This window comes from Cololabis saira, chromosome 20 (assembly GCF_033807715.1).
Source record: "Cololabis saira isolate AMF1-May2022 chromosome 20, fColSai1.1, whole genome shotgun sequence".
In the NCBI taxonomy this organism is placed as follows: Eukaryota; Metazoa; Chordata; class Actinopteri; order Beloniformes; family Belonidae; genus Cololabis; species Cololabis saira.
The window spans coordinates 28,126,221-28,153,258 of NC_084606.1; the positions used below are offsets into that span (position 1 = coordinate 28,126,221).

Below are 27,038 nucleotides of genomic sequence, written 5' to 3' on the forward strand. Positions count from 1 at the left end.
GGAACAGGCTGCACATCACGGGGATGATTATGGAGGCTGAGACTCAACGGCCTGAACATGAGGACACTGAAGACAGCTGTCAGTCCTCATGAAGACCAGTTTGCTGAGATGATGTTCAAGTTGAAGAGAGTGAAAAGAGAACGGTGAGACCTGTTACATGTTACCGCTTGGTTTTTCTGACTGCAACAAAACAGGCCTAAATCTTCAACAAAGGTCATTAACTTGTACAAAAAAAATCTTATCTAATAAAAGTAAAAGTCCCCTTTATTTGATTAATTCTCTATTCATTAATTAATATTTTTACTCTTATTTTTAGTTAAATAAGTTTAATACAGTTTTATAACGTGATCAAAAGTACTCATGAATGCTGAAAATCTTCTAAAACGTTGAAACGGTTCTGATGAAATACACATTTTTATGTAAGTTAAATAATATTTTGCCAAAGCAGAATAATAAAAGTCGTGCACAGACGTAAGCAAGTTTAAACCTTGTAGTTTCCACACTTGATGCAGCGAGTCACGGCTGGACTTGAAGCTGCCATAAACTGTAAGATCTATAAAAAGTAAAAAGCAAAACACAGAAACAAAAGCTGAACATATGTATGTGTAAGTTGTGAATGCTCATGTTTTCTTTGTGGTCTGTTTAAGGTGTTTGGTTTATCATCTGATGGGAAGCATTCGGCTGGAGATCAAGCTCAGCTGGTCCCGTCTTCCAGTGTGAATGTTGGACACGTGAAACTGTAAATCCACCTTCTGCAGCCCTTCAGGGGGGATACGGAGATGTTCAGAGTCCAGTTCAGGGAAAACATCTGTCTTCTTGTCTCTGGTTTTTCCCGGGCCTCCTCCCAGTTGGACAAGCCCAAGACATCAGACAGGAAGTGTCACTGACACATCTGAGACCGATACCTGAACTATCTGAACCGGTTCAGTAAAGACTGATAAAGACTCAAACTCCTGAATAACTCATCTTCTCATTGAGTCTCAAAGGAGAAAGAACTTTTATTACTTTTATAAAAATAACTGCTTACAATAATAAGAGTGGAACCATAATAACAATATGTTATTAAGGCTTTGTAGATTTGTATAATAGCTTTAATAGTATATTTAATACATTATTTTGTTATAATGTAATTGTGAACGGCTTGATTAATGAATTAAATAATAATTAAAAACATAATTTGTATTAGCAGCAGCAGTAGTAGAAGTAAGATGGCAAAAACAGAAAAAAAAGCGAGATGATGGAAGCAAATCTACGAAGAGAAACAATGTTGAAGCCACTTTATGTAAAATAAAACAAGTAAAACACTGCTGATCACAAAGAGACACAGCAAATAACAAGAAAAAAGGCGATATTACAAGTCGTTCCATTAGCAGTGTACTGTCAGAGGTTCTGTTTGTGGAAACAGCAGATCCAGATGCTCCCGTGTGGTCAGAGGTGGTATTACTGCAATTTACGAAGTGATAACATTATACCTAGAATGTAGAGTAAATATTCACAACAAAACACGATACGATACAATTACGAACATGTTGTACCTACGCAAAACCTTTTTCTGCTCCCTTTTAGCAGTTGGTTTGATTTTTCCAAGAGGAAGACTCTGTAATTGTTAACACTGTGAGGGAGCGTCTCCGCACCCCAGATATTGGCTGACAATGTCTTTGAATGTCGGGCAAAAATGAAAACACTCAATTTTTTGCCTTCAGTTTCTACTGAAACTATATCACTGGGGATTTATAAAGTACTACTCAGTTCACTTCCATCCAATTCAGCAGCTTTGATGCCAAAACTGATCGCTGCACTAAACTCCGGGAGGTTTTCCCTCTCAGGTAATAACCGCTCTAACGTCAAACATAGAGGCTATTCATAAAGAATTCAAACGAGCTCTTGCAACTCCAAGAACAGCGCAAGGATACGCTCTGTGTTGTACCACTGTACCAGTGAGGACTGCTCTGCATTCAGTCCTCAGGGATACTAGAGTCCCTGAATACTAAATCAATTTGATCCATGCAGAGCATTGATGAGGGGAATCCTCTGCAAGAACAGGAGCAAAGCAGCTGCACATAAAATCTCTGTTTTGATTTAATGTTCACACACCCCGCTGGAGAGCTGGAGAGCTGTAGCGCTGGATTTATGAGTATGAAGACAGTCAAGCTGCTGGGTTGGACATAAACAACTTTATATTGACAGGACTGCAAAAGGGTCAGAGGGAAAACATTAAATCGATCGTCAAAGATGTCAGACAAGGACAACAAATCAGGCGATGGACGTTTTTGGAAGTTAAATATCTGCTGTGTAATACTCTCATTTTTGTTATTCAAGTTATTTCCGCACTGTTTTTTGTTTTCAAGCCTCACCAGTCAATATCTTTCTAATTTATAAGCAATGAGAGGGTGGACTCTGTGCTCTCCCTCCACTTTACAAGGAATTTCAGTCTCTTTCCTCGTCGTTTTTCAAATTTGTTTCTTGGCTTTAGTTTTATTGTCTTGTTGTCAGCCCCCACACTGATTAATGGGGCTTTAATTAAGGTTGTTCCTGGTATATCAGAGGAGTAACATCTGGATTAGTGCCAAAACAAAACTATAGTAACATGACTGGAGCCTCTCCTGACCCTGCGGAGCGTACACGTACTGTATACACCAGCTGCAGGAAACAATGACAGGCCTGGGTGGGTTCCCACAAAGATGCCAGTGCGAGTCCTGGGAGGAAGACCACGTCCGGACAAATCACGCATCATTTCCTGAACGTTTTCCAGCCACAGAAAATAACTTGTCTGCCATGCGCAGGGAGAATGTCCCTGCAGGACGTTCACGTTGACGTTCAGTGAAGGGCAGCGACTGCAGCGGCACGGATACTGAGATGAGAGCGCTAGACTGAAGACGCTTCCCCCATGAACGCTGAAGAATGTCTGGAGATTTAGATCTGGACTTTCTCTGCATTTGCACATTTTCAACAATGACTTCAAAGCAGGAGATTCTCCATTTTCCCAACTGGAGACTGTCCTGCCTGGAGGAGGGACGTGATGCTCATTAGACTGCAGGATTTGCAGTATTTTAAGTCTTATTTACAGCCCAGTAAGAACGGCACGTGAGAATAATCAGCTCATCATTATCATGACTGTGTCATCCATCCTACATACGGTATATTTGTATAAAAGACAAAAAAAAAAGAGTTTTAGTTATTGTTTGTTTTATTTTTAAAAGAAACTACATATGGTTGGATATCTGTGTAATGTTATGTGTCATTTGCCCTTATAGGAAATGACATCTCTATACCCGATCTTGATGCTTGATGTAAAATTCTCACCAAATTCATAAAAACCTGAGAAAAGCTTATTAAGAAAGATGTAAATTAATTATATCTTACTTAAAGCCACACGTAGTAATAATACTTTTAACCACAGAGAGCCGTAAAGATATCCTATCTGGATAAAAATGGAGATAATAGTGGGGTCTGTTCAGCAGTAATGATATTCAATTCAATTCAATTCACACTTTATTAAAGACACATCTTGAGAAGAGGTCCATAGTACCATTTAAAAAAATAAAATAATAATAATACATGTTTCAATAAATAAAAAAATAAATACAAATATTTATTACATGCAGTGTAAAACTCCAATATACAAATCCAAAAAGCTTCAATAACACTGTAAGACTTACTATTTTATATTTACATTTTCTGTAAAGGTTTTTAGTCTCCAAGAAGATGAGTTATTCAGGAGTTTGAGTCTTTATCAGTCTTCACTGAACCGGTTCAGATAGTTCAGGTATCAGTCTCAGATGTGTCAGTGACACTTCCTGTCTGATGTCTTGGGCTTGTCCAACTGGGAGGAGGCCCGGGAAAAACCAGAGACAAGAAGACAGATGTTTTCCCTGAACTGGACTCTGAACATCTCCGTATCCCCCCTGAAGGGCTGCAGAAGGTGGATTTACAGTTTCACGTGTCCAACATTCACACTGGAAGACGGGACCAGCTGAGTTTGATCTCCTGCCGAATGCTTCCCATCAGATGATGAACCAAACACCTTAAACAGACCACAAAGAAAACATGAGCATTCACAACTTACACATACATATGTTCAGCTTTTGTTTCTGCGTTTTGGTTTTTACTTTTTACAGATCTTACAGTTTATGGCAGCTTCAAGTCCAGCCGTGACTCGCTGCATCAAGTGTGGAAACTACAAGGTTTAAACTTCAACCTGCTTACGTCTGTGCACGACTTGCTGGCATCATAACTGATAACGGTGGCCATGTGACATTTCTATTATTCTGCTTTGGCAGAATAATATTTAACTTACATAAAACTGTGTATTTCATCAGAACCGTTTCAACGTTTTAGTAGATTTTCAGCATTCATAAGTACTTTTGAACACGTTATAAAACTGGATTAAACTTATTTTACTAAAAATAAGAGTAAAAATATTAATGAATGAATAGAGCATTGATCAAATAAAGGGGACTTTTACTTTTATTACATAAGATTTTTTGTACAAGTTATTGACCTTTGTTGACGATTTAGGCCTGTTTTGTTGCAGTCAGAAAAACAAAGCGGTAACATGTAACAGGTCTCACCGTTCTCTTTTCACTCTTTCTTCAACTTGAACATCATTTCAGCAAACTGGTCTTCATGAGTTCTGACAGCTGTCTTCAGTGTCCTCATGTTCAGGCCGTTGAGTCTCAGCCTCCATTATCATCCCCGTGATGTGCAGCCTGTTCCTCACAAACGCCATCAGTGGAGGATAAAAGTCTTTGGAGCTTCTCTTCCTCATGATCTGACATCTCTGGGCTTCTTCAAAGTGCCTTGCTCTTTTCTGCATGGATGGGAAGCTGCCGTGTTCAGGTGATAAAGTCGATTCCACCGCCATGTCTTTTATCAAGCAGAAGGGAATCCCTCACATCCGAGTGTCCTGCTGCTCTCTCTCGTGTCTGATGTTTCAACTGGATGCAGAGGTCTCTCATAAGTGAAGTGAAGCAACGATGTTACTACAAACCAAGTGCTCAGTGTTCAAAGTATTGTGTTTATTGAGGATATTGACGACAGCAGCGGTCTCTTTTTATCAGATACACGTGAAGGCCTGGGACCAATCAAGTCTTTGCTGCAGCATTTTCTGTCTGACGTCTGTATGATCCTCTGCGTTTGTCAGTGACTGCCGTACATGGACGTGGAGGGCCTTATCAGCATGTTGTTCACCAGCTATTATCCTCGTAACAAAATTTCATAATCAATATAAAACAAAGTAGCTTCGTAGGAGCTTTATGCAGGAGTCAGAGACAACCAAAAGTTTTGCAGCATGCACAATATGTGTTGTTAAGTGAAGGAATCATGAACATATGCTGAAATACAGTCTGACAATTCATGAAAACCTTCTGTATGGATATTTAAGTGATAATAAGGTGATAGAGTGAAATTTAAATTTAAATACTTGTCATGTAATCTTTGGATTTAAAAAAACATCTGTGTGGTGTTTGCACAGTTTTACGAGGACTTAGCTCTTCGTTTTTTCCAGTTTACACATTAACAAATAAAAATAAATCACAGTCTTGTTCAGTCTTTTTAGAGCTTTTGTGTCTGGTTAGGAACCATTACTCAGTTTATTATTCCAAGCATGACAATAGACCTTAATATATATATATATATAAAATTAATAAATATATATACAATTTCACACGTTTAAAATGCAGTGCTGACACAGTTGGGGGTTTTGAAATTGCTAAATCAGATTATATTGTACCATTTGCAGGTTAATTGCATGAATTTGAAAGTTACGATGTGCAGCACCACTACCTTTACAGACACTAGTGTATGAGATAAGGTACATATCACTGCTTTTTCAGTAAACATCGGGACTTGTTGAGTATCTCATGCCACATTCTGGCATAAGCATATTGTTAACCTGCAACGAAGTTGAAATGATGAACATGCTATTTATAGTAACTGTGGTTCTGTGTCTCTCCTCCCTGGTCACGCCGTACGTTTATATGCACGGTTTAGTCGAGCTATGGCTATGGTTCGCCAAAGCTCGACTTAAACTGGTAAACTGGCTGATGTGGTACATGTTTGTGGTTCATTTCTTTTTGTGATGCATTGTAGGATACAGTGATTGTATCTTTTAAAACTATAAACACTACATAATCAAACAGCATCACAAAATGGTAAACGTACAATGCTAACACAGCTTTAGTGATTGGCTCTTATGTGCTTCTGTAAAGTGAATTAACTTAGCTGTAAATTCAGGTCTGAAGTAGTTCTTTTTTTTTTAAACCTTGGCTGTAAATTAGAGAATAAGCCATGTAATCGTACCTATATAAATATAATAGCAAGTTCCCAAACTTGCAAGCTGCGTTTGCAGTGCAGTTTATTCTTTTCCGTTTAGTTTGCACTTTTCACTGATGGTCACCAACGTCGTTTGGCACTGTTGCTGTTTCACCGGGAAGAAAATTACATTTTTGAGTATATTTCCTCCCTCTAAAAGCTGTCAAAGAAGTGCTCATGCGCCATTAGAAAAGGTGCCACGCATCATTATGAGGCTTTAAAACACTGGTGGGGGGGGAGCGGAGCGTGGATGCAACGGGACGTGATGACAGTGCCAGGAAAATCTTTCATCTATCAGAGCTGGACGTCTTTTTTTTTTTTCACTCCCCTGACTCTTCTCATTCCTCGTGCCGTTCCAGATGAGAAGCGGTGGGAGTGGAAAACTGCGGCGCCGCGGACGAGCTGAGCTCCTCGCCGCTCTTTTCCACAAGTTCACGGGACGAGCCACGCTTGGGAGTCAGAGCCGTAAATCAAGTTGAGAGGAGTCTGGCAGGGAGACCGGAGAGATGTTCAAAGGGCGCCAGAGGAAGAGCATTAGATGACTAAATAATGTGTAACAAATAAGAGAAAATGGTGAAAACGAAGTTTCAGTTTTTGCTTTGAGCTCCGGTACAATGTTCCGTGTGAATATCTCAAGCGAGGATGATTACTAGCAGAGACTTTCCTATCTTATTCATGACAGGGTGTTTTATGGGGTGTGCCAAGATTCTGACACAGCCTTTATTTCTCTATATAAGTTTTGAAAGTGAGTAAATATTTAACGGTGTCCGTAATCATCTGGTTCTTTCATTGTGAGCGGAACTAAATCAGCGGTGTTGTGAAAGTCCTGGGTTGCGATGAAGGCACCCGTTTCCTCTCACGTGAAACAAGAACACCGAAGGAGAGAAAAAAGCCGCCACAGCGTTTTTTCCCCCCCTGAAAACTCACTTAAATCTAATTGAAAGTGGATTAGAAAAACATCTTTTTCTCTTAGGTTACGTTCAGACAAGGACATTATTGAAATGCGTTGTTGAAAAAGGATAATCTTTGTCTAAACGCTGGATGGAATTTTACACTATTCAAAGTCAGGAAACATAAAGTGTTGGACTTGTGTCAGGCGACTAATGTCGCTCATTTTTCACAGTTTCTGTCCAAAATGTGGAAGCTGGCATCAAGTTATAGCAAAAGCTTAATTAAGATATCATGATGGATGTTATTATTGATCATCTGCTTTTGAAGAACTCACTTCCTCTCCTCTTCCCTGGTGCAGAAGTGCTCCTGGAAATCAAACTGGCCCTGGAGGCGGATGAATCACCGGCCTGTTGCCCTGTTTAACTTTCACCCCCCTTGCACCAGCGCGCACGTACGCACCGCTTTAGAGTCTGATGTGAAGTCTTGGACGCCGGGACGCCCGCTGCGAGTCTGTTCCTTCAAATACATGTGAGCTTACAGATGAGGAATCTGGGTTTTCTTAACCTCTGTCAGATTCAGTGGACACAGACTCATTTGTTCAGAGATTTGCACCAGCAAACTGTAGTTCACAGGGGTCCAAACTCCCGCCACATCTTCTAAAGGTTTACAGTATATCAGGCAAGTTAGGCTTTTAGGAAATATAACACCAAACACTTTTTATTAAGTCATCATCTGAATGGACAGTATATTCTGCTAGGAAGGCTCCTCTAGCTCCTGTGGCTTCCTGTCCCTCCTAAAACCCACTCAATGAAACTTTGGACTTCCGTTCCAGTTTGGTTTTGCAACAACCATATATGGCTTAACACCGTGTCGCACATCAACAATGATTAAACTAGTTCATAGAGCTAAAGTTGACATCTGGGCCAGAGTGATAAGGAGACTCAAGAAAGCTGGAAGAGAAGATAGACGGAGACCGGATAAAAGTAGATCTCAGTTTCTTAAAGCAAGTTAACCTCCACGCCTGTAGAGCCCTTTCTTGCTAGTAAACAGTATGATGTATCCAGAGGTGGTAGAGTAGCCAAAAATTGTACTCAAGTAAAAGTACTGTTACTTCAGAATAATATGACTCAATTAGAAGTAAAAAGTAGTCATCCAAATAATTACTTGAGTAAAAGTAAAAAAGTACTTGGTGAAAAAACTACTCAAGTACTGAGTAACTGTTGAGTAACGTCTGATTTATTTTTTTAACACAACCATTCAAACAGACAAAAGTACAAAATAATCATCTTCAGGCAAATTAAATCAATAAAATAATAAAATAAATTAAAATTAATAAAAAATAAAAAATAGCTTAAATTAAAATAATCTTAAAGTAAATTCAAGTACTTTAATAAATAATAAAATAAATAAAATAACTAAATAAGAAAATAAATTAAGCACAAGTAGCACAAAATTTCAAGCCTTTGTACTTTTCTTTTTTAACCAGGCAGAACTAGAACAACATGAACTCATAGAAACTCTGTGTGTGTTTGGGTCTGTGTAAATGTGACAAAACATGCAAAAACAAACATTTTTCCCAAAGAATCACCCAGTGATGTCATGAGATTGACGCATACACGAAGGGGATAAAAGAAAAGTAACAGCTCAACGTAGCCTAATGTAGCGGAGTAAGAGTAACAGTTTCTTCTTCACAAATCTACTCAAGTAGAAGTAAAAAGTATAGTGATTCAAAACTACTCCTAAAAGTACAACATTTCCCAAAACTTACTCAAGTAAATGTAACGGAGTAAATGTAACTCGTTACTACCCAGCTCTGGATGTATCTAGGTGGGCGGGGTATAACTGGAGGCAAAACAACCTCCACAATAACCTGGGTGCAGCATTAGCAGCCCTGAGTTAACAAGTTTTTAAAGTTATGGGTGAAACAATACTCATAAAACTCGACCCATGACTTAGATGGGCACGATAACCACCACGTGCAATCTTAGAACCATAACAATAAAAGCATTTAAAGAAAAAAACACCTTAGCAGAGGCTTTTATGCAAAGCGACTTCGAACAGAGAAATACACTCAGGCCACAGTGACACAGTAGATCACAAAGTAGGTGCAGTTAATTCAGCAAACGACACTCAAATGCAGCTCAGGAAATTTTAGGGGGAGACACGTCTTGATATCTGGAAAGAGAAATCAGCAACACGTAGAGAGCTAGTTAGTGAATGATGGGGAGATATTTACTGAACGTGACAAAGTCTTCTGGATTGGACATCGTGTAGAATCGCCTACCCAACCTTTAAATGAAGCCGCTAGTTCATGAGAAGATCGGTGAGGAAAAATCATGCTGGAGGGCAGTGCACAAGTGCAGTTCTCTCAATCTGTGACACCTTTTGCTGATATAGATTTCACTTTTATTATCATCCTATGCAACTAGGGGTGGGTAATGGGAAGGACCTCACGATATGATACGCATCACGATACTTGAGCCACGATACGATACACATTGCGATATCCCGATTATGCGATATCCCGATTATTATATTCTACATAGTTCACCGAAAAATTTAAAAATGCATTACACATCTTAAAATCCAAGTTGTATGTACATGAGATGATAGTGATGGATCTTAAAATCCGAGTTGCACGTTCATCAGATTATAGTGACTATTCATGGGACAAACTGAGTCAAAACAATGTTTTATTATAACTATACAAGCTAAAGTTACAACATATTTGTATATGTTTTTCATATTATTTACATCATATGAAATTAACATTAAATTTAGTATGAGGTTGCTTTAATTATGTGGCAAATGATAATAAACACAAGAAAGATGGGTACTAAAACCAAGGACAGGCACAGTGATCAGTCAGTATAGATATAAATCCATAAATAAATAAACCTCTGTCCATTATTTTTCATTTTTTAAGGACAGGCAATTGTGTTATATAAAAAATAAATTATAAAATGAAATAAAACGTGAAATAAAACCTGAGCTCAGTGCAGGGCCCTCCCAGGGTTGGTAGAGAGTGGCAATGCCCAGGACTGACACTTAGGTAGGAGCACTGGGTGATATAATGGGAAAAAAATTGGGGATAAAAAAATAAATAGATAAAAAAAAAAAAAAAAAAATCGATATTCAAATTTTGAATATCGATATTGAATCGGCTGGAAAAGTATCACGATATATTGCCATATCGATATTTTTGCCCACCCCTATATGCAACATTTAATAGGCAATAGCAGAATAGGAACCTCTTCTGACAGTGATTGTGCATCTACATTAATGTCCTAATATCTTAAAAATCTGAAGAAAACTGAAGAAATAACTGTATGACAGGTCAAGGCTGAACACAACCACTGAATGATCGTGATCTCTTAAAACAAAAACCATTCAGAAGTGGAAATCCCTGCATGGATTCAAGACCACTTCTGGTTCAACGTTGTCTCCTCAACAGTAGATTTTAAATTCTGTGGCGTAAAAGTAAAAGTTTTTAAAACGAGATCCAGATACGCCGGTGTTTTCTGTGCCTGGTAACCTTTAAGATAGACTGAAAAGAACGGGGGGAACCTGTCCGGTTGAATCAACATGTCCATTCTTTCTGGAAATGGTGGATAACGTGTCTCCCGGGCCAAAGAGGAGAGAAGGACCATCCAGCTTGTTATCAGAGTTCAAAAGAAAGCATCTGGGATGCGGGTGTGTTTGGCACATTATGAAACATAAAGTATAACAAAGACGCCCCTGAACTGTTGAGCAGCTGACTTCCTATATTAAGCAAGAGCAGGAAAATAATTCACTGTCAGAACTGCAACAACGACTCTTTAGTTCTCAGATGCTTTAAAAATTGATTTCAAAGAGAGTTTATTTCTGTGGCAGAGCATGTAATTGCAATCAAACCGGCAACTTACTTCCAATCACATCTTCCTAAGTAGTTTTACACAATATATATAAATAAAAAAGTGTGTACAAAGTAAATATGTTGGTTGGTTGCCTGGTTGGGATGTTCAGGATGTTTCATAATAGCACCGAACAACCAGCTTGTATTTGAAAGGAAATGAGTTTTATGGATTTTAAGACTCCATCCAGTGTAACTGCCATGTTTCCTCTGGTTTTAATGCATTTGACAAGTGTATGTAACGAGAAAACACATGAAATATCTGTGGTGAAACTTTTTATGACACCAAAAGCGCGTGAGAAAATCATTTCTTGAGTTGGAGATGAAAACGTATCTCTGGAGGAGAGGACATAATCGCTGTATTCATCTCTACTTAGCCTTGAGCAAGGACATCTGGTCACCCGAGTTGTTTTCAGAACATCTCAGCTGACGCAGACATCGGGAAAGCTTCTCTTAATGTTCGTACGCTTGACTTATATTTGCTTTACCCCTTTCACCGCTGACTTATGCTTCACTCTCAGCGTCTGTGGACGAGACGACGCGCTCCACTGCAACGCCGCTCGCGTCCGCAGAGATCTCACTTTATATTCAGACCTTCATTAGCAGGTCGTATATTGATGAAGGTTTCTCATGTCGTTTACTTAGTTTCCCTTGTTAAATGCACAGAATTCACTCGTGTATATTGTTTTTGCTGTATTGCATTTCAAGCAGCGTGCTTTACCACTTTCTCACAAGTATAAGATGAGCTTGAACACTCGTTCATTTCATTGCTGATTTGCGGGCTCCACATGCGGCCAATTTGCATGCGGTTTACCCTAAATGCTTCTGTGTTGTGTTTTCTTTTATTCCTGTTCAGAAACAGATTAAGTAGAATGTTACATGTGGCTCAGAAACCATCACATCTGCTCGACGGTAATGTGCCTCTTCCATCCTGATCCCCGACATCCGATGAGGGTTTTGCCCGCGTTCTGCTCCGAAGCAGCGCCGACTCTAAAGCTCTAGACCAGATTTCATTTTTGAGAATCCATTCTCTGACTCTTTCCAAGAGAAAACCACTGTAGGTCTTGTTGAAATTGCCTAGCAACACCTTTTTTTTTGTACCCTGCAATTAAAAATCTGCAACTCCTGACAATGCGATACACTGCCCACATGTTGGACCCACATCCCCTGCTCTGCTCTGCTCGGCTCGGCTTTGGCACATAGCAGTCGACCCGCTTCATTACAGGGTGTTTATGACCCACGGAGAGCAGCTGAGGGCTTCTGAGATGGGAATTTTTGTGTATCCCTGGAGAATGCGGGCCCTGCTGTTCTGGTAATGGGCCCTATCCACGATTCCCCTCATCCCTCCCCATCAATGTGGGTCACTACATCTTGTGATATCAGATCTCTTTCATCCGAATTTCTGCAGACTTTTCATCACAAGGCTTATTACACATTTTCAGATAAACAGGTTTTACTTAATTTCATTCAAATTAGACATTGTTACATGATGTTGAAATGTCACGGAAACAGTTTAACATAATAAATATCATTAAAAAAACTATGCAAACTTCAATATTAGACAAAAGATTACAACTCTGGATCATTTTTTCCCCACACGTTTTTTAGCATGCTCTCCAAGACTTTGTGATCACATTCAGACTCAATGAGGCTGATTAAGAAGTTTAAAAGACTTACCTTCACAACTTTGTTTTTTTTAAAGGTATTTGTATGTGAAGTGGGAGTCATTTTAAAAAGATGCAGGCTTTCCTTACCTCACAGTCATTTTATTTCAAATGTTGCGCGTTTACAAATTCAGACGGTTACTGCAAGAGGTTGACATGCTTTAATATGAATCTAAATGAACACATTTAGATTTTTCTTAATGTACTTTGCTGGATCAACCGTTGTCATCCGCTGCTGGAAAACCTTTTATTGTCAAAAATACTAACGGGTGTCGTAAATAAAATGAAAAAAGTGAGTTTTTTTTTTAGACATTTCAGGAGTACGATTCACCTTTTCAAATGTTGATTGTCTCCAACAAAGGAAAGCACTGCTGATTGATTCTGGTTTTAGGCCTGTTTTCATCCTCGCTGCTTTTTCCCTGTACCGGGTGGTCGTGGTTCTCTTCCCGAAAGCTTCAGCCATCTTTCCTGTTTCTGTTTCTCCATCCTACAATGGTAACTTGGGGTAGTATGCCCACAAACTGTAAGACTTCTTTGTGTCATCATGTTGTACTGAGGCTGCTATGTTGCTTGGTAGCACCACACATGGCAGAAAATCTATCAAGAGACTGGAAGGCCAGATTCTAGTAATTTAGCACCTTAACTCAGTAGATGTCTCAGCAGCCAAATACAAAGTCATCATTTTTGTCACATGGCTGCACTTATTTCTTCTCACTTTCTTGCTGTTTCTAGGTTATTTTGGGATATTATAACCTACAATCTGGCACATTACATCCTTAAAACTCCAATATTTCTAACCTGAGTTTTTAATAGCATTTAATAATTAAGAATTATTTCTGTCTTGTCTTGATTTAATTGAAAGAAACTTGATTGCATCCAACTATTCACATGCTGGAAGCACTGACAGAGTGAACCTAAGGGACCAGAGTTATTTCATAAATCTGGGTGTCATCTCCATAACTGTGGGCAGCAGCATTGTTTTCGTGTATGATCTGACCCGGGGGAAGCATGGAGAGGCTGAATAACAGTAGTCCAAATGGTGTATGGTGTTGTCATTCTACTTGGGGGCAGTCTTAAGTCCAACACAAGCAGTTGTTGGCTGCGTTTGGGGTCAGTTTTGCTTGATTGGGTGGATCCACAACCATTTGGATGGTTTAAATTTTTTTTCTTGCAAGCATCATATACTTGGATTTAGGGCTGGGCGATTTTGGACAAAAAAAAAATCCCGATTTTTTTTTCTCTGAAAACCCGATTTTCGATTTCAATTTTTTTGGTAAAACTACAAAAGACAATGGAATAAAATGTTTCAAATATTTTATCTTTATTTTTAAAGAAAAATAGCAAACAAATTTCCCTATTGGGAATGAAGTGCAATTGAAAGATACTGTAAATCCTCCTTGAGTTTAGTAAAGTGACAACATTTACCATTTTCTTGACCAAACAAAGATGACTAGAAGAGCTCTGTCTGTAATGCAGCCAGCTGCAAAAAAGGAAAATCGATTTTCCGATTTTCCTTTTTTTAACATCGTCTTGATTAATAAATCCGATTTAGATTTAAAATCGATTAATCGCACAGCCCTACTTGGATTGTTTGATGTAAAATATTTCAACAGGAGTACCCAGGGATATCAAAAAGTTTTGATATAAGGTTAGTTGAACAAGCGCTGGTTATACATGAGTACTTGCCTTCATATGATTTCAGTGATTTGGTATAATTGTTGGAGCTCCAAGGATGAACTTTTAGCATGATGTCATCAAATGACTTTGTAGATGTGACTTTGAAGAGGTCAGAGTTTTACAACTGTTTGTTTTTTCTCAGGTTGCTGTGTTGGCCAACGACGGGGATGCAGTGTTCATCCGAGAGTTTACTCTGATACGGCGAGATCACCTTCCTGAAGAGCCTCTCCGCGATGCCAGCCAAAGTCCTGAGGACCCGGTAAGGTCCTAATCACAAAAACAGTGCACATGCCTTGTTATTGTTGATGAAATCCTGCTCCTCTGTTCTAAAAATGTATGCAACATCTAACAATTTCTTTTTTTTTTGCCGTATTGCTTTTCTGAAAAATAAATTGAGGTGTCAGATAAAACTCGATCAGCTAATAAATCTGCTGTAGTTTGTTTATGTAAGTCAGCACACTGGAGAACGGGAGGGGGGGGTCGTCTTTTACACCCAAGTAATTAATTCATTTGAAAAATGACTGCGTGAGACGAGGTGTAATCCTGATGCAAAACAGGGTAAGACATGCAGAAAACATTTAACACTTATGACGTGTTTGCGTGTTTTTATTTTCCCACAGTGCATCAGTCCCGCCTTGTCATCACCTGTCCGTAGCGGTTTTCCTGAGTCAGTGTGTCATCCAGATGTTTCATCTTACTGGCTGCAAGGCAGGGCTGAGCTGTGGTTGTAACACATCCATGTGAAGCTCCAGTGTCTCATCTCAGTGTGATGGGATGGGTGCTGGTGCAATTTTAGAGGAATGAGAGTTAAAACTGAGCTTTTCAACTGTAATTCTATCTTTAGCAGAATTTTAATGTTGCACTCTACATTTTGCTGTGAGAACACTATTAAATAAGTCTGGCTTTATCAGGTTTCGTTGATTTGCGTGCATTTACCCAAATTTGTGGCTTCTGCATTGTTATGAAAGGTGAGAAGTCATTCTGATAAATGTTATGCAAGCCTTTATACCGTAAATGACCCTTGACACCTCATTATAGTGAATGAATAACTTTTTTGAACTTGCATTCACACACAGGTTCACAAGAGGTCATATGAGTATTTAAAGTTATAAAGCGTACTGTATCAGAGACCAGGGATCCACCTGGACAGGCATTTTTTAAGGAGAAATGCTTAATTCTTCTGTAAAGTTCAGCTCAACATCGTCCTTTCAGCTGTTTCTATTAGCTTAAAAAGCAGGCTTCATGGAAAAGTCATTTAAAACCCTACTAGAGGTTCAGGACTGAAATACTGTGCTACATGGTTACAGACTGTAGCTGAAAAACCACAAATGGCTTCCTTTATAACATTTAGATTTCATATTGCATCCAAGCAGCGGTGTGATTTATGATGCATTGACCTCAAGGACATTTTTTGAACTACATCAGATAGTTTGAAGTTATTTCCAAACCACGATCATACATCGTGTGTATATTAGGTCCTACAGGGGTCCACTGTGGTTCAGCTGGTGGAGAACGTCATCTTCCAGTCTGAATTGAATTGACACGTTGTCAACACTATAAATATTAAATACAACATATGGGACACTGAATGGACATTGTTGTTGTAAAATGTGCATAAACATAAGAACAAGGTTAAGAGGTGGTGCATAAAACTACTTCCATTCAATGGTCATGTAATCCAACCCTCAGCTCTTTATGGCAACTATATTCACTGTGAATCCTGAGGTTCTGCGGTTATAAAGAAACAAAAGACACTGTTACTAGAGAGAGGGAGGTGTAACTGTCTCTTTGATCAGAAGGTAATTCAATTCAGTTTAGGTTATATATAGGGCTGGGGATCGATTCAAATGTCAAGAATCGATTCGATTCCGATTCTTAAGATTCAGAATCGATTATCAAGATTTGATTCGATCCGATTTGATTCAATTCTGATATTGATTTGGGTTAGTGTTATTAAAACTGTTTTTTGAGCTGTTGCATAAATTATATGACTGTAGTTATGCAAAATATTACTACTAGTATTATATTGAGATACAACAGCAAGTATTGCAGTTAATGATGCTGTAAGGACCAATCAGCTCCCAGAATGCTGATAGAACTGCTTTCAGAAACATCATGTGGGTCAGAATTACCAAACAGATCCAGGGAGGAAACAGAGACGGATGAAATCGGTTTTATTTTTTTCCCACATTCCGTTTTTATTTGTTCCATTTTTGGTCTATTTTGTTTTTTAATTTTTGAGCATTTGGTTTTTAGCATTTTTTGCAAATGTAACCCCAAGACAGTATATAAAGTAATGAAATATAGACAATTTATGCAAAATTTATGCAAAACTTAACACTTTAATGTTTTCATACCTTTAAACATATTTAAAGGCAAAAACATGGCACCAGTTATTCTCGTGTCCAACAAAACATTCCTTTTTTGTGGATAAACAAAAAAATTACCAAAATTGTAATGTAATGATGAAAAAAAAATACATAAATAAATAAAAAAAATAAAAATAAAAAAAATTGATCTTTAGACATATGAATCGATTTTTAGGAATTAATATGAGAATCGATTTAGAATTGAGAAATCGATTTTTTCAACACAAGCCTAGTTATATAGCACCAAATCATGACAGATGTCATCACAAGGCGTGTGAAGAATACAGCTCAACTCATTCCAAATGAGTCCAAAAGGGAATGAAAATAATGATAATGATAATTGCCTATCCAAGGAAACCACCAGATTGCATCAGAACTTTTCTTCGAAACAATTCCCCGTCCTGAGCAAACACCAGGCGACTACGGACAGGAAGGACTTCCCTTCGGCAGGAAGAAACCTCTGGCAGAACCAGACAGGAAAGAGGAGAGAACAGTAACAACAACGATAGACAGAAGACGGAACTTAACACGGGTTAATAAGATCAAGGATGTCATTGATAGAGTTGGGCTAGACGAGGACAGAGTGAGGAGACGTGTACCGGGGCCGGTCCCACTGCAGTTCAGGCCTATGGCAGCATAACTAAAGCATGTTTCAGGATTACCTGACACACTACTAGGGATGGGCGGTATGGACAAAAAAATGTATCACGATCATTTCTGGCATTTATCCCGATAACGATAAAAATGACGATAAATATTCATAAATATTCAACTCCACCTTTTTAACCCACATTCAGTCTTTGGAGCCCCCAGAACACTGCTCTAAAAGAATACTAAATGCTACTAAACTACACCAATTAAATTGAATTAATAAAAACCAATTAAATTAGTACACCTGTACTGCAAAACTGGAATGACTCAAATGAAACAAGTTTGAAATGTAAGAACAGATTCAACATTTATTCAAACTGTATGGCTTAAACAGTGGAATAACAGTGCAAACAGCAAAAGTACCATTGTCCTTCAAGTTTTCTTAGCTTATAAAATCACAAAGTAGAAAAAAATACAACCTGATAAATAAAGAAACAGGACAAATAAATAAAAGTTCCCTAAAAATAAAATCCTATCAGTGATGACTTCTTCTAATATAAATAAAATGTGCAAATTAACCTGTGGTTGGAACATGCCACAAATTAGATACTATTGCAATTTTTTTTTGTAATAGTCAAACGTCAAATCAAAATGTAACAACCATTTCCTTCTGTTGGGTAACAAAATAGTGCAAAAGACAACATGATGAAGAACAAAAATATATAGCCATCCTTTGCACTCACTGTTTTTTTGCAGACTCGTTATGTTTGTTAAATCGTTATGTTGTTAAATCGACGCAGAGCCTACGGCGTATGTTACACCGTAGGCTCTGCGTGGATTTAACGCAGAACCATAAATCCGGCTTTACACAAAAACGTCATCAACAGGAATATATCGTTTTTACGGCGAGGTGACAAATTCTTACCGTGGGGAATCTTTTTGGCGGTTTATCGTGAACGGTAAAATATCGCCCATTCCTACCCACTACTAACAATAAGCTTTATCAAACAGGAAGGTTTGAAGCTTAATCTTACAGGTAGAGAGGGTGTCTTTCTGCTTCCCAAACACAAACTTGCAGCTGTGGGTCCAGGGGTCAGCACCAACAGGAGAAACACCCTTGGATGTCAATTGTCAGTTTAACTGGTGATTCCTGAATCACTCAATGTTTGTGCTCGGCAGAGGTGGGTAGAATAGCCAAAAATTGTACTCAAGTAAAAGTACTGTTACTTCAGAATAATGTGACTCAAGTAGAAGTAAAAGTAGTCATCCAAATAATTACTTGAGTAAAAGTAAAAAAGTACTTGGTGAAAAAAAGGCCCAAGTACTGAGTAACTGTTGAGTAACGTCTGATTTATTTTTTCAACACAACCATTCAAACAGACAAAAGTACAAAATAATCATCTTCAGGCAAATTAAATCAATAAAATAATAAAATAAAATAAAATTAATAAAACATAAAAAATAGCTTAAATTAAAATAATCTTAAAGTAAATTCAAGTACTTTAATAAATAATAGAATAAATAAAATAATAACAGAATAAAAAAATAAATTAAGCACAAGTAGCACAAAATTTCAAGCCTTTGTAGAACTAGAACAAGCCCATGAACTCATAGAAACTCTGTGTGTGTTTGAGTCTGTGTAAATGTGACAAAACATGCAAAAACAAATATTTTTCCCAAAGAATCACCCAGTGATGTCATGAGATTGACCCGTACGTGGATAAAAGGGATAAAAGAAAAGTAACAGCTCAACGTAGCCTAATGTAGCGGAGTAAGAGTAAGAGTTTCTTCTTCACAAATCTACTCAAGTAAAAGTAAAAAGTATAGTGATTCAAAACTACTCCTAAAAGTACAACATTTCCCAAAACTTACTCAAGTAAATGTAACGGAGTAAATGTAACTCGTTACTACCCACCTCTGGTGCTCGGTTTTGTCTCATGGGGCCCTGCAATGGATGGGTGACCTGTCCTGGGGGAGTATCCGTGCTTTTTGCCTGAGGAGAGCTGAGGCAGGCTCCAGGGGATGCCCTTGACCCCGAAATAGGAGTAGGCAGGTGTTGATAATAAATGGGTGGATGGATGAGAAAGGATTTTAGATGAGATGAAGATTTCATCGTCTTTTGTGATGTATCGAGGGGAGAAAAGAAATTGTAATAAGTTAATTTGGATGCAAATGAATTATCTATAGTATTCAATTGAATAACAAAGCAGGGAGGGGCGATTGTTCAGTCTGCGAGGTGCTGGATGACGTGACGGTGTCATCAGATGGCGAGCCGCGCTTTTGTTTCCTTTCACTCCTCAGCTGCTCTCAGACTCAGTGTGCCTCGGGCTCTTCTCTGTTGGATCTAGGTTCAATATTGGGCTTGATTCAAAGCCAAGATAAATGCAGCTTAATTAGCAAGCAGCCCAGGAGGCGGATCTCAGACTCCAGTGTGTGCTCGCTTTCTCTTGTTTAACTTTCACGATGATTTGCTAGGGTTGATTGGTGGGCAGTGGGATGACCTCCCCAGCACCCTTTACCCTATCCCCCAAGAGGGCTTACAGATGAATTGTTCGCTGTGAAAGAAAGTGTTTTTCCTGGCAGTTTCAACGCAAGCCACTTCGATCTGACAGAGCTGTCTCACACAGCTAAAGCCAAACACACCTTTGTAATTTAAGCCGTATTCATTATGTCATAGCATGCATGTTCTGTAGAGCTTCATTAACGTCAGCGTCAGTACTACGCATATTAAGTATGTGTAGTGGGTTGAAAAGTTCCTGAGTCTAATTACACGTGGTGCTGGTCTCTAAAATACTAGCATTTACATCAAGGATGTGTGGAACGTTAATGAACTAATAAAACCATGATGAGTATGAAGACGAAAGCTGCTTCGTTAATCTTTAGCTATTCCCACTCATTTTCTTTTAAGCCATTTTCCAGTATGTTAAAAACAGCAGGAGCACACTGACCTGGAGCTTTTAAATCCAATGTTTTCAGAAGATTCTGTGTCCTTTTGCTAGTCAGGAACACAGACCTCCAAACCAAACTACGATAAACAAAACTTAGAGATGAATTGCGTATTCAACAATAACGGCCGTACATGTTAAAGCCAGAATCACATCTGGAGGATAAACGTTGACAACTGGAGGAACCGCAACAACAAAGATTACACACCAGTGTCTGTTTAAGAGAGCTGAAAGATCACTGCAGCTAAAGGTAAAAAAACAAACAAGAAAGCAGAACCCCATAAGTCCTCCCATGGTGGTTTTAAAAAGGACCCAATATTCATATTTACGTATAAACTAAACCCCTTACCATTGTGCTCGACTCAACACAACTTGAACTTTATATATAACAAAGTTTAAAACAACCGAGGTTGACCAAAATGCTGTACAGTTAAAAACAGCTGAATAAAAGGCATATATTACAAAGATAAAATAAATAGAATAAGATGAGTACAAAATACAATAAAACAATTAGATAAAAAATAAGAGTAAAATAATAATACTTGTGAATATTTTTGAAATAAAATTGGAGAATTATAAGTTGTAGAGTTTTAATCCTGAATATGTTGTTTATTCTGCATTGAAATACAACAGTTTATGATAACATCTACGGTAAGTCCAAAATTTTACCAGGATTTCACTTTGAACAGGTTTATTTAAACACATTATGACTTGCTGGGTACTTGATGGAAGTGAGTCATATTTTTTAAATGCTTCGTTTTCCTTCCCTGTAAATTATTTCACTGCATAGATTGTTGGCTTGTTTTAAAAACACCAAGAACACCCAGGATGATGCGGTTCGTGGTACTTAACAGGAGTTCAATGTCAGTCATCAGAGACACTACAGAGTCACTTTGATGTGGAGATACTTCCACTTTACCTGTTCTCACAGGTTTCATTGATTGGTGGTTGCATCCTCATGCTCACGTGTTTCATCTTCTTCAACCTTTTCTTCCACACATGTTTTAGATCAGTGTCTCCCAACCTGGGGCCCAGATTTCTGGGGGGGGGGGGGGGGTAATAACACACCTAATGGAATACAGTAATCCAAGTCTGTATAAAGCCACTTAGAAATATTTTGGTCATTTTAAAATACTAAGTTATTTATCAGGATAAAAACGTATTATTATATCATTATTCAACATTTAATCATACTACTTCTCCGACAGGTTGTTAAAGGAAAAATGTAAAAAAAAAATTTGCTCTCATATTAAAAGAGACATTTTTCAGAAATATTTTTGTGTGCCTTGCAATTATTTTTTGTGCCTATTTTATACATTGGTCACACAAAATGAAGGTGATAAAAACAAAGTCATATGTATACAGGGTAAACGAAAGAGAAATGTATCAAAAAAACATAATTAATGTTAATTTTTTTTCAATTAAAGATTTTTAACGAATCACTTTACTCTATTGGGGCTAGTATGTACGGGTCGGGGGGCCGGCTGGTCTTAGACACAAGTAGGGGGGGGTTCCAAGGAAAAAAGGTGTGGAAGCACTGTTTTAGATGACATTTTTTATCTCTGATTTGGTATCACCACTGCCTCAAGGAACACCCTGCGTTTCTGGCAGGGTGTCGGGACTGGCGGCAATTGAGGCTGGGCTAGTAGGACCAACTGGTAGTTGGGGTGGCAAGAAGAGGGGGCCCTCGGTGGCCATGGCAGCGGCAGCAGCTCGCAGACAGAGAGGCCCATTGCTCAGCTACACGATGACTTGGCAGCTGTGTTTTGCATATAGCGCCAGGTGGAAAGGGCAATGGTCTTGCACAGTTAAACACGTCGTTTGTCTTCATTAAAAGGATGGACATGTTGGCTTTGGCAAAAAGAGAAGATATTTAGACTCAAGTTTTTCTTTTACCATGTGATGTGACCCTTGGTTACGTCATTTCAGGTTAAAAGCTTTTGGGAATCTCTGAGCCTGTAATTTCATGCAATTTACCTACCTTTAAAAAGTGCCTATTTATTACACAAGGTTAAAAGTACATGTTTGTCTAGAAGGACACATATACCGTGACGTTCAGTAGTGTTGACATGGAGAGAAAATGTATTTACTGACAGTATACAGTATTCTCATAATTTTCAATTATTTGTTGATATACATTAATTTGTGTGTGTAACAGTTAGGAGTTGTTGCAGTTTTCATTTCAACAATGCTCCACAGATTCTCCGTTGGGGGCGTATCAGGAGTGACAGTCCTGTGTAACATGTGCAGGATGTGGTTTTGCATCGTCTCTTTGGATAAAGTATGGATGCCCCAGCAAAATACTTATGTCTAACTCATTATGTGTCGCTCTAAAAGCTCAGTGACCTTTTCTGTGTGAATGCTTCCATCACAGAAAATATGAGTAAATGAGTCAGATAAAAATCCTGGCACCACAATGGATCTTCATTTTTGTCTTTTTGAGGGCACAGTATACATTTAATCAAAAAAAAGGAACAGGAATGCTTATTCATCTGACTAGATCAGGTGTTTGGGTTGTCTAATGGTCCATTCCAGACGCCTCTGAGCCCAGAGATGTCGGTGCTACCTCAGTACAACGCTAAGAAAAGGCTTTTTTTTCTTGCATAGTAAAGTTTGAGAATTTACTTTTTATGTTTGAGGAAAGCTTCGTATAATTAAAGGAATACAAGTAAATGTTTTCCTTATTTGCATTTATCTTATCCTCCCAACTTTTTCTAATATGGTTTTGTCTATACCAGGGGTCGGCAACCCAAAAGGTTGAAAGAGCCATATTGGACCAAAAACACAAAAAACGAATATGTCTGGAGCCGCAAAAAATGAAAAGTCTTGTATAAGCCTTAGAATGAAGCAACACATGCTGCATGTATCTATATTAGTTATAACTGGGAGGAGATTTTTTTTTTTTTCATTATGCACTTTGAGAAAAAAGTCGAAATGTCGAGAAAAAAGTCGAAATGTTGAGAAAAAAGTCGAAATGTTGAGAAAAAAGTTGAAATGTTGAGAAAAAAGTCGAAATGTCGAGATTAATGTTGAAGTACAATCTCGAGAAAAAAGTCGAAATGCCGAGAAAAAAGTTGAAATGTTGAGAGAAAAAAGTCAAAATTTTGAGAAAAAAGTCAAAATGTTGAGAAAAAAGTTGAAATGTCGAGAAAAAAGTCGAAATGTCAAGATTAAAAAGGAAAGGAAAAAGAAGAAGAAAAGAGAAAAAAAAATAAGAAAAAGGAAAAAAAGAAGAAAAAAAGGAGAAAAAAAAGAAGAAAAAAATGAAAAAAAAGGTCAAACATTTTTGAAAAAGCTCCAGGGAGCCACTAGGGCGGCGCTAAAGAGCCGCATGCGGCTCTAGAGCCGGCGGGTTGCCGACCCCTGGTCTATACGGATGTGCGTTTGCCAGTCTTAAGGTCATTCACACATTGCATTAATGTAATCTGATTATATCAGAGGATGTGATTTCAAATGGATGCATGAGTGCACGTTGAGAGTACATATATAGATTAATAATGAAGCTACATCACAGACGTTTATCCAGCAGGACATGAGTAGGTCCATTATAGCGTCTATATTTGACTTTAACCATAAACAGTGAGTCTTGAATGAGTTTTTTTTGCGCCATTGTGGTTTAAATGAGTTCAAGGCTTCAATGGAGGAAGGATTTGAGTTTCTCCTTGATGTCGGTCATCACTTTCAACCGCCTGGTAAATTCTGGGAACTCTAATGGGCTTTTTTGAGCTAACAAGATCCTTTCAGTAACAGCCTGCAGTCAATGTCCGAGGACCCTGCGATGGCTTTGTTTAGTCTTACATGTGTGAAGCATTACTCTCGCCCCTTTGAGGAGGACCTGCGTCTCTGCAGGGTCTGTGCTGTGGCTGGTCCATACTGTCAGCTTTGAGAGGAATCAGAGCCAAAACTTAACGATGAGCAAATAAGAGTTATTTTATTTCATAACTGGAAACACTGCACAAAGTAGGAAATCCAAAGACCACCAGGGCAACAGAGAGCAACACGGACAAGACAAGACGTGCAGAAAAATAAACTAAGCACAAAAAGTAAGGACATTTGTGTTTGGACATTATGTCTTTGTTGTAACAATGCCTCTTGGCAATATATATTATACTGTTGGAAAGCCAGTTTTTTTCCCTTTTTTAACGGTGCAACATTTGTAAGGAACATTCATTTGTGGGATGAACAGGAGAACTGAGTTAAGTGAATAATTTGCCAAATCTTCTACAATTTGAATCTACCATATATGACCAAAGCCTGGTTTGCAGGACCAGAAGTATTTGCATCTTGACTCTAAATATTTGGAACGAGGAGTTAGGAGCAGCATCAAGGGGATGCTTTTGAGGACAGATTCAAATCTTTGGCTTCGACGTAACAGCTGCTCCACAAATGATCGCAAACGTGCGAGCAAGATGCCCCGTGTGTTTGGAATTTCTTTTGTACAAATAATAAAATGTGGAAAAACGTATTCAGAAACTCGGCTTAATAGCTCATGAAGCGACTACTTGCAGGGTTAATAAAGTGAAGTGGTGCAGAGGAACAGGACGTCCACTGTCATGCTGTTATTGTGGAAGTATGCAGCGTCTCATGCAGTCCTCACTCATCTCTACGCAGGCTTAATAAAAGGCACGCTGCAACCTATCAAACTCTTGCGAAATCCTGTTTCCTCTCTTTTCCATGTATTTTTGTATATTTTAGAAAAATCCACCTCTGGATTTGCCTTCACCGCATATGACTGACAAAGCTGTTTGTTGCAAACACGGCCTCCATGTGAAGCCACATCGTCCTGTCGTTTTTTGGGCAAAGTCAAAAAAGAGGGTGTATATCTGTTGTGAGTGATGTTAGACATAAAAACAATTGCTTGTTTTGCCTTAGCCATATAAAATGTGTAATTTGCCGGCGAACAACTTTAATGTGCTCAAGATGATATCCATTTTCTTTAGTAGAGAAGAAAGCAATGAATTAAGGGGAATTTGCCTTCCTGGCTCGTGCGCTGTGGCTGGCAGGCTGGTGTTTGACGCATGCGACTGCTGTTGAAGAAAGTGCTGAGTACTAGTAAATGTGGCGTAAAAGCCGTGTGGATTTGGACCAGGGATGCTTCTTTGGCCTCTGTGTTTATTCCGCCTTCATGTGTGTTCGGTAAATCATTTTGCCCACGCTGTGCCGCTGCGACTTTCTCCCTCTGCTGCTGCGCTCCCACATCAGTGCGCTGCGGGCGCCTGAGCGCTGCTGTCGAGGTAATGACACCAGAGACAAGGCCTCGCCACAGCACCCACATAACAAATGTGGGTCTCAAACGTCTCAAAACAAGCAGCCTTTGGTGCCTTCTGTTGCTGGCTACCGCTTCATCCAAGCTCCCATCTGGGGAGACTCACACAGCTCACCCACATGTAATCCCAGCCCTGTTTGTGTTTGTGAGCTGACATGTGCACGTATTGTGCAGAGCGGTAAAGAAATCCATGTGTTTGTCATTTCTGGACCTTCAGCATTCAACACTATCACATGCCACCTTGCACAAGTCATGTTTTTGATTAAAAGGGGGAAATTATCCTCCCTTCCTCCCCTGCCTCTCCATCCCTCCTCACCCTCTGCAGTGTCTGCTTAGCGTGTGAAGGCTTGCTCACTATTTCTGGGCTAGTGATTGATTTCTGATTGTTTACATTTCAGGTCGCTCTCCCCGTTGCAGATGTTTGTTTTCATCTCCACATTTGGCATGCATCTTCCCCGGCATGCACAGACGCAAACAGAGAGAGAGAGAGAGAGACACTCGCATAACAATAGAGATGCGCTGATGCCAAAACGTCTGCGCCTAGGGTTTTGGCACAGCGCATGCTAATTGCCTCCAAGTGGAGGTGATTGTTGCTATTAGGCCTTTTATTTTCTGGCTATGCATTTGTGTGGGCACGTGGAAGACATCACTGAAGGCATTTTTATATAAATGTGCTGTCATCTTGGTTGAATTAGGGCGGAGTGAGTGTGATTAAATTTTACCACAGTTTTCAAAACCACGACATTGTAGCCAAATTATAACATCTCAACCTAACAAGTTCCATGTACTCTTCATTCTTAAAAGAAAGTATCTTTAAAAGAAAAAGCGTGGCACTTTGTGATTTCTAAGACTTAATGAGACTCCAGTTTGAGCTTCTGTAGAAGTCCACTGTGTTCACTTGGCTCAGACGGTCTAGATTATGTAGAGAAGAGTGTTAACCTGAGTTACAGCATTAATTACGTGCTGTTGAAGGATCCCTGCCACCCATGCAGAGCGGCGCTGAGGTTAAGCCGTGGGCAAGCTGCAGCACAAAGCGTGTTCATTTCTTAAATGTGGGCTCAGATTGCTCTGCATGGTGGTGGGTGGACATTATCAGCCCAGTTGCAGAACACACATGCACACATCCCAGATTTTCCCTCTGGAAAGCACAACCCTTCTCTGGTCTTGGTACGACGGTCCAGCTGTATCCAATCTACAAATAAAGTGGTTTTAGAGTCGTTTTTTGTTGTTTTTTTGTTGTTATAGTTTTAGGCAACAACATTTTGGGGAAGTGTTGTAGTTTAACGTGAAGTTTAATCCATATGTGACATTAGTCAGTCATCATCAAGGCTTGTGGCCCATTAGGACACTAGGGGCCCGATTTACTAAGCTCCTAAATAAAGAGTACTAAATTGCGTGTGCACTGAAAAAGTTTGCGCGTGCTGTTGTTGT

General features: G+C 38.9%; 1 protein-coding gene across 1 annotated transcript in view; it reads left to right on the plus strand.

Moving 5' to 3' along the window:
• The window catches only part of adamtsl3 (ADAMTS-like 3), a 142,402-nt gene that overhangs the window by 34,021 nt on the left and 81,343 nt on the right, over positions 1-27,038 (plus strand). Inside the window, exon 2 of the mRNA XM_061709867.1 lies at positions 14,579-14,695. Coding sequence (XP_061565851.1) covers positions 14,579-14,695 — 117 coding nt within the window. The remainder of the gene's footprint in view (positions 1-14,578; positions 14,696-27,038) is intronic.